Here is a 16,476-nt window from a genome sequence, read left to right on the forward strand (position 1 = left end):
CCTCTTCATATTTGTTTCTTGATGTAACAACATATAATCCAGCATGTTTACACAAGGCAAAGAAAAATATAAATTAGTTTATGGAATAACAGGGTAAGACACACGATACAAAGCCACTGTGTTATGATCAGCACAGACCATTATGACAGGGGCAGCCTCAAGTTCACAAAATTACAACAGATACAAAAGACTGGCAAAAGATGTGCTTCTGGCTAATTTTTTGAAGAGGGATAAAAAAAAAAGATGACACAGAGTTCTGGTTGATTGGAAGCTAAACAACTTGTGCTGCTTTAGGTACTGTTAGATTCTATCCCCATCCTATTTGGAACAAGCTTTAGAAAATCCCAGTGGAAGACACTCCAAACAAATACTGAGCTCTCCCCCCCACATTATAGAATGAAGATATGTCTGCTGATAGTCTTAAACAACATATTCTATATGAGTCACATTCCTTTTTTCAGCTTCAGGGTACAACACTTTGACCCTTTTATATATACACCGGAAACTGTCTCATATCAATCAGACCATCTAGCTAGCTCAGTATTGTCTACTATGACTCGCAGCAGCTGTCCAAGGACTCAGGCAAAAAGAAGTCTGTCATACAGCAGTGGCTGGTGGCTTCCACGGCAGTTGCACTGTGTGTATACTCTGGGGTTTAGTCCAAATGTCAAGGACTTAGGGCCCGAACAGACAGGCCGAAACAAAGCTGCTTCAGGTCACTTTAGAGATATGCTGTTTAAATGACATTGGCCCTTAGTCAAGGTTCTAAACCCTATCTCTCAAACAGATTCAATACCTTAGACAGCTCCTTCAAACTTTCAGTTAAAGCTCACAGCATATTCATCACCCAATTGACACAAAAGCTGCCACTGCTTTTGTATCACTTGCTGGCAGATCATTTTAAACTGGAGATGCTAAGGGCTCAGCCTGAGACCTTTTGCATGCAAATCCTGTCTCTTAAGTTATACAGTTCTTCTTTACCACAGAATGATTACAAGCTCACCTTAGCCTTCCTTTTGCTGGCATCCATAATCCACTTCCAGTCTGATCCATTGTAGCTGTATCCAAGCTTGAATTTCCTCATGAAGACCTTGTTCTCTCTGTGTTTACCTCCCTGGACAATTATGCCTCGCACTATCTTCTCTTCACCAAGGTCTATTTGGAGCCATTCCTTTGCATATGTGTGTGTGGCAGGTGGCGGTAGTGCCCACCCTACTCGACTAGTTATAAGACGGACATTTTCCGGGATCCAGTTTCTCTCAAATTCATTTGATGCAGTAATCTGAGAGTCTGTGATCAGACCAGATACCATACCCAGCATGCCAGAGCAAGGATAATCTAAAGAAAGAGAAGAGAATTATATAAGAGGACATTTTAAGTGGTCAAAGCACTTCACATATGATTTTTTTTTAGTAATTCTTTCAGCAACCATATACAATAGATCACTGGCCTGGAGTAGACAATCCTATATGCAGGGTCAAAATGCTATGAGTTTGGAGCATTCATAGATGTTGACAGGCTGGAACTAAAGAGAGAGCTAACAAAAGGTAACAGCAAACTTCCTCTGAATAAATCTTACCAAGTAAAACCATAAGGTTGTTATACATTGGACTCCCCTTGAAGGCACATAACAACAACAAAGACTAGAGTAACTAAAAAGTCTAAGAGACATAGTCGTGTTAGTGTGGAATATCAGTATGTGACGGGATCTTGTAGCACTTTGAGACTTACTGTGTGAAAGAAGCTATAGCATTCCTCAATTTCAGAGGTGCTACAAGATCGCTTTCCATAAATTCTGTACCCCAATTTAGCACTCCTAAGCCATTTAAATAGTCCATGTTTCCAGGAAAGCCATTTTAGAACATGGTAAGTAACAATACACACAGCAGGCCATGTGCTGAGTATTGTTTTCAAAATCCTGTTGGTAGCCACAATGGCAAACTAATGATGACAATCCTTTGCATGTTTATTCAGGCATAAGTCTGTTTTCAACAGATCTCATTGGAAGGTAAATCTGCAGAAGATAGCAGCCTTCTTATATTTATTTTCTGTTCAATTCAAATATTTATAAAATAAGAATAGTTATTGTCAGTTCTGTTTCTAAGAAAAGAAAATATCTTAGTCCTTACCTGTTATTTTGCATCCATATACTTCAAATCTTAGCGATATCCCAGTTTCCCAGCTTGCAGGTTTAATTCTAACAAAACGTGTCAGAACTGGTTTGGGGAAAGTTCGGTAAGCAATATCAGTGGGATTGGTGTTCCCCACAAACACCTACAGAAAGAGAGGAAGACATCAAACTTCTCTTGAATATATTTGAATATATCCCTAAATATATGATGGTTAATAACAATAAACAGACTTCACAAAGCATGGTGGAGATATGGGTAAAAAAACACCACAAACTATCATTGAGTTCCTGTGGGGACATTGTTCCTGTGTGCCTTCAAGCCATTTCCAACTTATGGCAACCCTAAGGTAAACCTATCATGGGGTTTTCTTGACAAGGTTTGTTCAGAGAGGGGTTTGCCTTGCCTTCCTCTAAGGCTGAGAGAGTGTGACTTACCCAAGGTCACCCTGGATTTCCATGGCAGAGCAGGGCTATGAACCCTGGTCTCCAGAGTCATTGTCCAGGATTGTTCAAACCACTACACCATACTGGCTCTCTGAGGACTACTTAGATAAAATTAAAGCCATAATCACATATGGGAGTGTTTCGTATGCTGTTCCACTGGTTTTTATTCTTCTTTAACTGGTTTTTGTTCTAGTTTAATTGGATTTCAACAAAATGTTTTTAGTTATGAACCTGTATGTGTTTTAATCTGTTTTACTTAAAGTTTGCAAGGTGCCTTGAGTCCCAGTCTGGAGCATAACACGTGTGTGTGTGTGTGCTTGCGAGCTTCACTGACCTTCTCTCATCAAACAAGAGAAACAATAATGCCATACAAGATAACATGCATCTGTTTTTATCGTTTAAAGAATTTCTACCAGAAGAAAGTCAAATTCTCCACTGACTGAGTTTAAGGAAGGTGACTAATTTCCTTCTTCGTTAAACAATGTAAAACACCAATTTCCTGATCTTAGGCATTTTGCCTTTTATGGAGAGTACTTCTTACACATACCCCAGGTTTCCTGTTTTGTCCTTTGCTCAAAGCAGAATAGACCACAGGAAGTTGGCTATCTCATCAAACAAACTTTAGCTTATCAACCTATGCACTTAACTTGTTCTTCATCTTCACAGTGGAATTAGTCCATTTGAAACCATTCATTCTCTGACAGACAGCCTATTGCATTGAATTTCCCTGACTTGCACCTTCTATATTTGATCTGTTTCTTCCATCACAGTCTTGCTAATAATTGCTCTTCCTTTCTTAATGGGAAGGAAGTGGCCATGGAAGAATATCAGCATGGATGTCTTGCCTAAATTGACTATATTTACTACCAACCATCTGTTCAGCTTATTAATATTAATTGCACAGGGAAGCTAAGCCAAGCCTTTGGTAAAGCCTGGCTTTTCTCAGTATAAGAGGACAAACAGGATGAAACAGCAAGGCTGTTATCTGTTATGCATGATACGAAAGTGTAGCCAAAGTACAATTGTTGCTTTCTGCAAGACCTTTAGGAATGCACTAAGAACCAATAGCAATAGTGAGGGGTATTTTATGCTTTAATTGGCAAATCTTGCTTAATATGGTGCCTATATCAAATCAAACAACAGATATCTATCTCTTCCAGTGGTATTCTCTCTCTTTCATACACACACACACACACACACACACACACACACACACACACACACGAAATCTTATAATAATAAAATAAATAATAAAACTTTTATTTTCCTTCTGATCAAAGCGGTTCACACTGTGCCAGTTATGTGACATATGTCACAATACAAAGCAATACAATACATCAAGCAATACAGTACATTAGCAAACTACATCAACAATTTTACACAATTCAATATAAAATCTGGAGCCGCATATAAAACTATTAATGGCTATCAGTTGTGGTTGGACATCCTGATCTTAATTAGGGTATTCTATCTTTAAAGAGAATCAGGAGGGTATGCTTTCTGAAAAAGATAAGTTTTCAGTGCCTTCTTGAAGGCTTCCAATGTGGAACAAAGTTGGATTTTTTTGGGAAGGGCATTCCAATGAGCGGGGACTTTCATAGTATAGGCTCTCTGATGAGTTGCTACTAATTTTACCCTGGGGTATTCAAGTAAATGTGTCCCCATTGTTCTGAGGGTGCAGGGCGGATTATGTAGGGAGAGGCACTCCCTCAAGTAACTCAGGCCCAAGCCATGTAGGGCTTTATAGGTAATAACCAACACTTTGTATTGCGCGCAGAAGCTAATAGGCAGCCTGTGGAGAGATTTTAATGTAGGTGTTATATGGTCCGATCTTGAAGTACCCATAACCAATCTGGCTGCAGCATTCTGAACTAACTGAAGCTTCTGAACCTGGTACAAAGGTAGCCCCATGTAGAGCGCATTACAGAAATCCAAATGAGAGGTTACCAGTGCATGTACTACAGTTTCAAGGTCCTTTCGAACATGGACACAGTTGGTGTATCAGCCGAAGCTGGTACCAAGCACTCCTGGCCATTGCATCTACTTGAGATGACAACTGTAGAGATGAGTCCAGGAGTACTCCCAAACTGCAGACTTTATCATTTAGGTGAAGCATAACCCCTTCAAGGATAGGGTGGCAAATTTCCCTATCTGGATTAGGGGTACCTATCACGAGTACCTCCGTTTTCTCTGGATTCAGCTTGAGTTCGTTTTTCCTCATCCAGCCCATTACTGACTCCAGGCAGGCATCCAGAGGGGAGGTGCCATCCTTAGTCACTGTATCACTCGGAGACATGGAGAGATAGATCTGGGTGTCATCAGCGTACTAATAATACCGTGCTCCATGCTTCCAGATGATCTCTCCCAGCGGCTTCATGTAAATGTTAAATAGCGTGGGGGATAGGATGGTGCCCTGAGGAACACCAGATGTCAGCTCCCTTTTACGAGAGCAACTATCCCCCAGCCTCACCGACTGGAACTTTCCCGAGAGGTAGGACCGGAACCACTGGAGCGCAGTGCCCCCGACACCCAACTCTCCCAGGCGTTCCAGAAGGATACCATGGTTGATGGTATCGAAGGCCGCTGAGATCTCCAAAAGCACTAACAGGGACACATTTCCCCTGTCAATGCTTAGATGGGGATCATCGACTAAGGCGACCATGGCAGTCTCGACTCCGTGTCCCACTCTGAAGCCGGTTTGAAATGGGTCTAGATAATCGGCTTCATCCAAGACTGCTTGGAGCTGAAAGGCGACTGCCCTCTCAATCACCTTGCCCAAAAATGGTAATAAGGAGACTGGTCTGTAGTTACTCATTAACAGAGGATCAAGGGAGGGTTTCTTCAAAAGAGGTTTTACCACTGCCTGTTTTAGGGACAGTGGAAATACACCTTCCTGAAGAGATGCATTTACTATAAGATGTAACACAGTTTTTATAGCATCTCCCCCCTGAACGGTCAACCAAGAATGACAAGGGTTGAGAGGACAAGTCATCCTTTTCACCTGACCAAGGAGCTTGTCCACGTCCTTGGTACTAACAAACTCAAAGCGATCCAGAATAACCTTGTTTCCAGAGTCACTGGATGCCTCTGCAATAGATTCTGTCAAAAGGCTGGCATCAAGATCAGCCCTTATCTGAGAGATTTTATCGGCAAAAAAGTCATTAAAGGCATCACAACAGGCTATAGTTGGCTTTAATAAAGGGTTCAGGGTGGTCGGGGGTTGAGTTAATTCCCTAACCACCCTGAACAGCTCTGCTCGACGAGACTCTGCCGATGCAATCAGTGCAGCACAGAACGAATTCTTTGCTGCATCGATTGCCTCTCTGTAGGAACTCAACATCTTCTCATGGAGAGTCTTGTTAGATAAGTTCCCATGTTTCCGCCAGTGGCACTCTAGTCGTTGCACAGCCCGCTTCATCTGGCGAAGATCTTTAGTGTACCAGGGTCTTTTATTTGAAGCAAATCCCCCTCTTAATAAAACAATACATACAGCAAAACCCTGTGTGACATGAAAAGTACTGTAGAGGCGTCCGTCCAGATTCATTTACTTCCCGTTTGTGATCTGAAATTTCCGCAGATGGGCAGCCAGGAGGGGCAAAATGGTGCGTACAGCCATTAAAAACAAGGCTCCAATAATCACAATTTTTCCTATTCATGGGGTGATGGTGGTCCAAAACGGATCCCACACAAATCAGAAGGGATGACTGTATTTCCAATTGGACTAACTTTGTGAATTGACACCATCCTAGCTAACTGTCAGCTTTCATAACTCAGTGCTCTTTTTCATGTCAGGAATCTGAACCCAAGAAGCTCGTTCAAACAATTCACCATATATACCTGTTTTTCTCCTTCACTAATTTGGGTGATCACATCATTTTCTCTTTAAAAGGGTGAAAAAGATCAACCCAGCAAAATGATCTTCTTCTGTACCACAGAGTGACTAAACCTGAAGAAACTTCTTGTATCTCATCATCCTTTTCCCTCTTGTTCTTTCTCTAAACAGAATTTCACAATCAAAGCATTCCCAACAGATGGCCATCCAGCCTCTGTTTAAAAAGCCCCAAAGAAGGAGACTCCAACACATGCCAAAGGAGTGTGTTCCACTGTCAAATAGCTTTTACTGTCAGGAAATTATCTCTAATGTTGAGGTGGAATCTCTTTTCCTGTAATTTGAAGCCATTGCTCTGGGTCCAACGAGTCTGGAGCTGCAGAAAACAAATTTGCTCCACCTTCAGTATGGCATCCCTTCAAATATTTAAACAGGGCTATCATATCTCTTCTCCAGGCTAAACATACCCAGCTACCTAAGTCTCTGTGGACATGGTTTCCAAACCTTTCACCATTTTGGTCACCCTCCTCCAGCTTGTCAACATCTTTTTTGAACTGTGGGGTCCAGAACTGGATAGAGCATTCCAGATGAGGCCTGACCAAAACAGAATGCAGTGGTACCAATACTTCCCTTGATCTAAACACTTTACCTCTATTTATGCAGTCTAGAATCGCATTAGCTTTTTTGGCTGCAGTATCACACTGTTGACTCATATTCAGGGAACAGTATTCTAAAAACAAAAACAAAAACCCACCTTTCTGAAGCTCTGCTCACATCTAATCTATTGAGGACTACTACTATACCTAGTCACATAGCTAAGAAATACTCAAAGCTAGGTTATGTCTTCTGTCTCTTTTTATAACTTCCATGTGTGTGTTTATGCAGGTTTTTATCTTTCAGTATCATTCATCTCTGTCTTTTAACCCATTGGCAGTTCACAAAATAAATGATAGTCATGACTGTATTCTGAATCCCACTAAACTTTCTTCTTAAAATAAAAACATAAAGGTTCAAAACTCTTTCTGAGATCACTCTTTGAGGACATCAGCACAGGTTTTCTCACTTGCCTGTTGTCAGAGGTGGTTAACCTGCTGACTTCAACAGAAAGGGCCTTTTTAGTGATGGCCTCACTTATCTGGAATTAACTTCCATTTTGAAGTTCATCAGCCTCCCCCATTTGTCAGTTTTCAGGAAAAGTATCTCCTTAATTATTTTCATTGCTTATTGGTTAATCCTATTTTTCCATTTGTTTTATAGTGTTTACATTATATTTAATGTTTTATTTATTTATTTAAAACAATATTTATTGTTTTATTGATTTGTTTTATTTTATTTTACTCTTGCACACTACCTTGAGAGAGTTTTACATTCAAATGTATAATTAAAATAATTGAAATTATATATAATGAAAAGCTTTGTTGGGTCAGACTAATAATCTAGTCTGGCATCCTGTTTTGCAAAGTAATTATCTAGATGCCTCTGGGAAGACCATGGCAGAGCGTGTACATAATTGTCCTTTTCTGCCATTCCTTCCCAGCAGCTAATATTCTATAACACACTATAAAACCACCACGGTATCAAAATTACACATTGTCACATCTTGACATGAGTGCTATAATCACAACTGACAATGTCTATAGTCCAGAAAGTGACTGTAGCTTTCCTCCACCATGCTAAAACTGTGCACTGCTGCTATGTTTACAGTGCAGTACAGAGTAGTCTTGAATCTGTTACACCAAGACAGAGAGCCAGGACTCATCTGTACCAGTAAAGGGGGGGGGGCCTGAAATTTGTATTAGTGGGAGGGTGACAGATGCCATATGCAATATTAGCTTCCAAAATCAATCTATCCAGGCCTTGACTATTGTCTAAGTAAGAATGGGTTCATGCTTGAACAAGCTATAGCCAAGCTGTTTAGAGACTGGTCAGTCAGTTAAGGATGGGCTATAACTGTATTTATCCACACCATAGATACTTGATTCCCCCCCCCCCCGCCAATCATTCCAATGGCACCCAGGATTTCTTCCTTCCAATTTAGATGGCTCAGCATTCTCTTCCTTCAACTTCATTCCTGCCAGTTGTGATGAAGCCACCGAAGCAATGCAAGAATTATAAACTACAACTAGGGTAATGATGCAGGAAGACAAACAGAAGAAGGAATAGAAATAATTAAGCCAAAGTTCCAAATGCCCAAGAGAAGGCAAAACAACAAAACACTACAGTGTCCCTCCATATTTTCTGGGGTTAGGGGTGAAGGACCCTGTGAATGTGAAAAACCACAAATAAAAACAAAGCAAAACATTATTCTTTTTATAATAATAATAATAATAATTTATTCAGCCAAGGCTATCAGAGTGGCTTACAATTTTTAAATCAGACATTTTTACCTGAGATAACACTTCTCTAGGAATCTCAAGGTCCTTCAGTGCAACTCTGTGGTCAACATCTGCCAGATGTTGATTACAGAATCATGCTGCAGGACCTACAAATGCCTAGAGAAGAATTTGCTCTAGGAACTTTAGGTTCTCTAGCACAACTCTGTGGTCAGCTTCTGGCAGAGTGGCACTAGAGGACCTAGAGATTCCTAGCGAAAACATACAGTATTAATCAAAACAGCAAATAATCACATCCACAAAAGTCAAAGATGCAAATGTGGAAGGCCAACTGTATAATTATATGGGGGGGGGAATCCACCCCCCACCCCCCAACAGAGGAGTCCAGTAGATCTCAATGTTGTTTTCATCATTTCACTTCTGGCTACATGAAGACGCTTCTGCAGTCCTGTCTGTTCCCTATAAAGCATGGAATGGCTGTGACAGGGAGCTTCTTTGTTTTAGGCTGTATCTAATAGGATGCTAGCCCCAATGGTATTTGCCATTTCCTAGCCTGCAACAATTGGTTATTTTACCTTTGTACATACAGTCTAGCCAAGTCTGATGTAGCAAGTGTTTATTTTAAAAGAAAGAAAACCTACTGGGGAAATACTGTGAAACATCTAATGTGAGGAAAAAAACTATCAATATTTCAATATTCTGTCACCTTGTCTTACAAACGTTTGGGAGCTTTTTTTTCATTTTTATATATAACAAAATGAATAATGGTTTTCTTTAGAAAGAATAAATGATTTTAAGTATAAAGTACTTTAGAAGCCCATGGGTAGTTAAGAGCACTGCATGGATGAAAATCCTTACCAAAGGTTTATTATTTCCATCTTTAACAGAAATCCAGTCTTCTCCATTAGAGCTGACATCCACTCGATATGTTTTCAAAAAATATTTTTTCTTGGTCTCTTTTGAAATGGCTCCCTGGGTCCCAATGGCAGAAACAAAGCGGAGAAGGCCAAGGTCCACCTAAAGACAGAACAACAGAGGGAGAAAGATGCAGAGAATTGAAATATAACTATTGATCCTAATGTCTTATGCCCTGATTCAGCAATGTGATCCAACAGGTGTGGCAGGTGTAACTGTTTTTTCTTACACAGATGATTTGTGAGGATAATGGTCAGAGGTATTTACCCTTGTGTGTGCAATCAGACATGGAATTCTCATGCACAGTGAAAACCATAATAGTTTCCAACTGCTTGTCCTCCATATAAACATTTACAATTTCTCTTTAGGGGAACCAGATGTAAGGTTCACTTGGTTCCCTTTGTATTTAATACAATAAATGTAAAAACAGTTTTGGGGTTTTCTTTTTGTTTCACAACAGGTTGTCAGAAAAAGGTGAAAAACCTCCACCTAGCAAAATGATCTTCTTCTATACCACAGAATGACTAAACCTGAATAAACTTCTTGTATCTCATCATCCTTTTCCCTCTTCTTTCTCTAAACAGAATTTCACAGTCAAAGCACTCCTGACAGATGGCCATCCAGCCTCTGTTTAAAACCCCCAAAGAAGGAGACTCCACCACATGGACTGGACCTAACCGAGAGAAAGATGTTGGTAACATAAACTTTTGTAGACTTAAATCTACTTCATCACATGCATGACACTTCACTCCATGCTTGTGATGGAGAAGACCTAAGTCTCAAAAAAGCTTATGCTACCAACTTCTTTCTCTCAGTGTTCTTTTTCCCAGTCCCAAAGAGCCCTGTGAATACTTGCACTTGTAAGTTTCAAAACCTATGAACAGGTATTTGTTCTGTGTCCATTTGTTGTAATATTTTAATCCCCCTTCCTCCTCCTCACAGCTGAAGGCTGTGACTGGTACCACTGACTGGTATTCTTATCTTCATGTTATTATGAATCCACAAGGCTATGGGTGGCAATGGTACATACATACAAGTATCTAGTCACAGATCTTCCAAACCTCCCCAAAAGGTCAAAGGACTCTCTGGAACAGTACTCTTTGAGATTTGAGGAGCTACTGCTGGAATGGAAAATCACCAAATCCCCCTAAATTGTGTTCATGAAAACACTATGTGTGTCAATGCACAGATCTTTATGAATACCATCTACTGCATTAACCTCCCTCACACAGCAAAGCAGCTGTTTGCTGCAGAAGCAAATAGTTCAGGGGTTAGATGAAACCAGGAATCCAATATAAAACATTGTGTTCCATATAGGTGTTTGAGAGAGACAGATATGTTTTTAGTTTCTATGTAAACCTACTGCACAACCAATCATACTTCTTTATCTTAGCTACCCAAAATATGTGAAAACATTTGCTCGACTAGTCATGAGGAACAAACACTTAAACAACTGAATTTCTTAAGTACCATCATAATCAAAACCAAACATGTCTTTTCCTCTTAAAAATGTAGTGTTTGAAGACTGGATATACATGTTTGAATGCCTCTTGCACGTCACAAGCTTTTAAATTATTTTTGAAACTTGCAGGATACAGATTGTATGTCTCTAGTGTCCCACAAGCATCCTTTTTCCTGGAAGTATGTCATATGTCCAAAAGCAAGCATGGGGATGAATTGGGTGGGTGGATGGGTTAAATCAACATACTCGGCATTCTCTCAGGGAAAGTATGAAGGAAGTCCGACTGAAGACAGAACACTGCTATATAGATTTGCATGGCAAATATGCATGCCTCGAGACATAAAAAGTCACTATCTTTGTGAAAGAGAGTACTGACTTCTGGTGCCTATACTAAAACTTTTTTTAAAAATTTACTAAAATTTTTTTACGAATGTTCATGCAAATTCATCCTGTGCCTAATTTTATATATATAGCCCAGACTTTACTGGTGGGGTGCATTGGAGTGGCTATAAGGTCATTGTTAGTTGCCACGAGAAATAAACAATTGAGTAACAGTTGGAACAAGTTCCTATGAGCATCCTCCTCTTTTTGTTGAAATGCCTGCTACCTGGCTTACTGTTTAACGTTTAGGAAACGTACAACAAAGTACAATAATCCAAAATCCACAAAACCGCGATACCTTTATTAGACCAACCAAAATGCACAAAATACATGATGTAAGCTTTTGAAGTTCCAAAACTTGCAACATGTATTTTGTGCATTTTGGTTGTCCTAATTAAAGGTATCACTGATTTGTGGATATTGGATGTTACTGTGTTTCACTTTTGTGTGTGCATGTGCCTGCCAACATGGCAACACCATGAATTTCATAGGGATTTCTTAGGCAAGGATTACTCAGAAGTGGCTTTGCCACTTTGTTCCTCTGAAATACAGCCTATAGCACCTGGCACTGATTGGTGGCCATCCAAGTACCAACCAGGGCTGACCCTGCTTAGCTTCCAAAATCATACAGGATGTGTTGGCTTTAAGATATTTTGTTAACTTTTACCTCCCTCCAAGAAGAGAGGGGCCACGGGTGGTTAGCAAAATCTGTCCCATCTTTGCAGCAGGTGATTTCGGAGCATTCAAAGCCCTTTCCAAAGATGGAAAGGGAGTTTTGTTGTTGTTGTGTGCCTTCAAGTTGTTTCAGACTTATGGCAACCCTAAGGAGAACCTATCAATGGGGTTTTCTTGGAAAGATTTGTTAAGAGGAGGCTGCCGCTGCCTTCCTCTGAAGCTGAGAGCATGTGACTTGCTCAAGGTCATCCAGTGAGTTTCATGGCCATGTTGGGAACTGAACCCTGGTCCCTAGAGTTGTAGTCAAACACTCAAACCACTATACCATACTAGCTCTTGGAAAGGGAACACTGAAACAAATAGGGGTGGTGATGGCTGTGCATGTAGTTTATCTGTCAGGAAATGAGAGGTTCTGCAGGGCCAGAAACGGTGGTGAGTGACACCTGTGAGCTACCCTAGGATATTGCTCACCTTTGACACAAAGATTTGTTCAGAAAGAAGGAAAACATTCTTGCTCTTAAAAGTTGAGAAAAGGAGATAGAATAGCCATGATTGGTTTGTTTTTAATGAAAAGCAGACATATAGGCTGCAGTTGGAAAGAAAAGTACCGTGCTGCTTCATCCTTTTTCTTTGTCCTTTTCCTATTAAAAATAACAAATATTTAGGGCAGGGCAAGGAGTGGGAATCATGCCACTCAGCATCAAATGTTGTTTGGATGAAAGAACAGTCTGAAGGTTTATGGGGGGGAATATCAGCATTATCTTGCAGAGCAATCTCAACTTAAGTTGAAAAACTCTCCAAATTTCACAGTGCTGATTGTGAAGAGCGTTGCATTTTTGAGTTGCGTCCAGTTATAGCATTTAGTTTCAGGATGAAGGACTCTTTAAAAATCTAGATGTTTGAAGGGATGCAGAGCTGAGTTAGTTAAATGAAATCCTTTCTTTGAAAAATTCAAACAGCTCTTGAGTTCTGAAATGATTATGGTCCCAGGCTCATACTGTTCAAAGTGATTTGAAATAACTCTAAATGGAATTTTCATGTAGGTGTTTTTTTCTCTCCCTCCACTTCTTTTTTCTCTCCCCTCCAAAAAAATAATCAGTAAATGCTTCATTTTGAGTGAAGTCAAGCAATGATCCATTATAAGAATCCGACAAATTAGAAACCACAGAAAACCCTAGTCTCTGAGAATCAGGAAATGGCTACTTCTTCAGATTCAATAGTCTGACATTTTATTGTACTGTCAAATGGTAATTAAGTTATGGATTTTCCTTACTGAAGCAACTCCTTATCAATGCTACAATAAAGAAATTATAAAACAAAAATAACACCACTTTGGACAGGATGGAAAAACTCCTGTTAGGCTTCCAGCAGAGCTTAGCACATTTCTATTGTAGGCTCATATTGAGGATGCAGTCATAAACCTATTTGATATTTGGTAAGTCCTATTCTCCAACTGTCCAATTTGGCATGGACAGGGACTGGTTAATCCTTTGTCATCGTCTCACTTTTTCAGCTGCTTTAAAAATGTCTCAGCTCCTCTCTCCTTCTCCCACTGTCTGCCTTTGTCCCCAGTTTACGTCAATCGCTGCAAAATGAGTTCAAAGTACAAAAGTAGTTTGAATTCAATTAACTCTGGGGGGAGAGGCACAGAATCTTGCTCTTCCTTGTAAAGTCAAACAAAAACAAACTAGTGCAGATTCTCCTAGATCCTCTGGCCTTCTTCATTAATATTTTTCCCCCATTTAGACCACAGTGATGTTGCTTGGCCACCTGGTTTTTATATATGAAATGTTGGAGGCTATGAATAAGCTACAAGGTACTCAGAGATCATTTTGAGAATTAATCATTGTAAACTTTTGTTAATCAGGTGAAACATAGAACATGGAAGGTAAAGTCAAACCATCTCTAAACAAATCGTAGCAATAGTATTTACATTTCTATACTGCTTCATACTGAACTAAGCAGTCTCTAAGCGGCTCACAATGTGTAAGCCAAGAAAATCTTGACAATTAAAACCCTATGATAGGTTCACATATATGCACCACATGTCCACACACAAACTGTTGTTTATTAAAAGTATTTTATACTGCCATTTGATCATATATATATATATATATATAAACCCTTTTGCTGTATAACCCTCTTCTCTGTCAGGGGGACAAATTTCAAATTGGGAAGGATCTCTGGACTATATTCCAGCAGAGTTTCAGGACTAAGGGCACATTATCAGAGTCCAAGATCAGAGTAAGTAGGGTCAAGGCCTGTTTGAATCAGACTAGTTCCAATTCTTACCAGCTGGGCCAATTCCTCACCAAGCATATGAACCATACCTCAATTCCACACATATCTACTCAGAGGTAAGTCCTAGTACAACTTGTTGCCTTCCTGCAAGGCATGAATCAATGGTTCTCCTGCCTGTCAAGTTCAGCTTACCTCTATGCAGTGTCCCTAAAGCTTAAATCCCGTTCTTTGAAGGTGTGGGAGAAGCTCGGATTGGGTATAGGATGCCTACTGCCCAGGCATAGGGGTGTACAATAAAATCCGCCTATGTAAATTTATATCCCGCATCTAGTGTGGGACAAAAGGTAGTGTGATAATTTCCTCACTGCAATCCTGTTTTAGAAACTGAAATAAAATCCAGGTTCACAATTCTGGTTTATCGTCACAGTTTATAGTCAGAATATACCCATTTTCTTGTTTGAACACATTGGGAAATGGTAGTTTTATATCTTCCAACATGTCATAGGTGAAAAAAGGGATGGCCATCTGAATTTGTAAAGCATGTAGCTGAGTGACATGAAGATGAGATTGAAAAGGTATGTTCGAGTGTCAAAGGCCCTGTACAGACAAGCCAAAATAAAGCTGCTTTAGGTCACTTTGGAGGTATGCTGTTTAAATGATGCACACGTCCTAAGAGTCCAGAAGCCGTGCCAAAGCCACACTCCAGTCCTAAGGTGTGGCTTCCAGACGTAGCCAGGATTTTGGGAAGGGGGAAGTGCCACCATTACAATAGGGCTTCGGTGCGGCGGCACAGCAGCACACACCATTCATTTTATCTAACGGAAGGGGAGGGGTCCGGACCCCAAGAACCTTGGCTACGTCCCTGCTGCATTTTTAACATAATTCTATAGAGGAAGCTCTGTTGCCCTCCCCCTCCCTCCCCAGGGTGCTCAGATGTCATAACTGAAAAGGAGGACAAGGCACTGCCAAATGTAGGACCTTCAAGAAAAATGAAGGACATTATGAAATAAAAGCTAAAAACACTAATATATACATTAATTTCATTTGGTTTATTTACAGTTATATTACATATACTGTATTTTATTAGGTACTCAATCGTATTTTTCTGATGAACTTATCTTTGCTAAAATGCCTTGTTGGCTTGCAAGATAAGTATAAAAGTCTGAGCAAGACAAACACTTAAAATTGTACTTTGTTAGTAGCAAACCCTTCACTGAATTTACACGTAGATGCATTTCTCAAAGGATAACAGCAAATGTGATGTTACTCAATGGGCTTCTTAGTCATGCTCAGAATGGAGATCATTTTGGAATTCCTCCTGGACAGAAGGTTGAAATGTAGGACATGTCCTGGAAAAGGATATCAGATAACACTGCCCCTCCCCCTCTCTCATACAAGCTAGTTTCTTCAGAAATATACATCACCCCCCACAAATATCCAATGCACACACTCTCCTTTGGTTGTTATATTCACACACAGATAAGAAAACTACCCCATATTTTCTTAAGACACACACAGACTGGAAGGAAACCTGTGAGTTGCCCCTTTCCTTCTGCTATCGTGCCCTTTCCTTTCCTTCTTTTTAACCCTGCTTCTGCAACAAGAAACAGACAACCTGTCCCCTCTCCCCAATTTATTTCCTTTTCCCCAACAGTTTCCCACCCACATTTTGGATCACATTATGGAAAATTTCCAGTAGCTGGTGGTAGGGAGAGCTCTTATTGCAGTTCTGATTTTAGGATCCTCACAAGATCCAGAGTATACCAGGAACCATGTAGTTTCCCGGGGACTCACCTGGAATTTTTGGGACCTTTGTTTTTGTTTTGTTTTTCAAATATTTTTTTATTAACCATTCATATCTCCACAAGCCATAAAAAGCCCACATAAAAATAAAAATAACAGAGATGTTTCATACATCCATTTATGCTAAAATATATACATTCCTGTATATTTCCCCTTTTTATTCATCCAAGTGATTTCTTTTCTTTTTTGGGAATTTTTGGGACCTTTGGAAGCTATATGTTTGAACAAGTCCCAGGAGAACTGCATAAGGCACCCAAGAGAA

At 40.0% G+C, this 16,476-nt stretch overlaps 1 protein-coding gene across 3 annotated transcripts in view; it reads right to left on the bottom strand.

Annotated features, from left to right (window-relative positions):
• Positions 1-16,476, bottom strand: part of LOC149310013 (neuropilin-1-like) — a 161,443-nt gene that overhangs the window by 37,762 nt on the left and 107,205 nt on the right. For all 3 annotated transcript variants that reach the window (XM_089533490.1, XM_089533489.1, XM_089533488.1), the window contains exons 7-9: positions 9,596-9,754; positions 2,130-2,274; positions 1,004-1,338 (exon numbers count right to left, since the gene is read on the bottom strand). In XM_089533490.1, coding sequence (XP_089389616.1) covers positions 1,004-1,338; positions 2,130-2,274; positions 9,596-9,754 — 639 coding nt within the window. The remainder of the gene's footprint in view (positions 1-1,003; positions 1,339-2,129; positions 2,275-9,595; positions 9,755-16,476) is intronic.

Source organism: Sceloporus occidentalis, unplaced genomic scaffold (assembly GCF_023333645.1).
Source record: "Sceloporus occidentalis isolate IW3139 unplaced genomic scaffold, rSceOcc1.0.p SCAF_7, whole genome shotgun sequence".
NCBI classification, from domain to species: domain Eukaryota; kingdom Metazoa; phylum Chordata; class Lepidosauria; order Squamata; family Phrynosomatidae; genus Sceloporus; species Sceloporus occidentalis.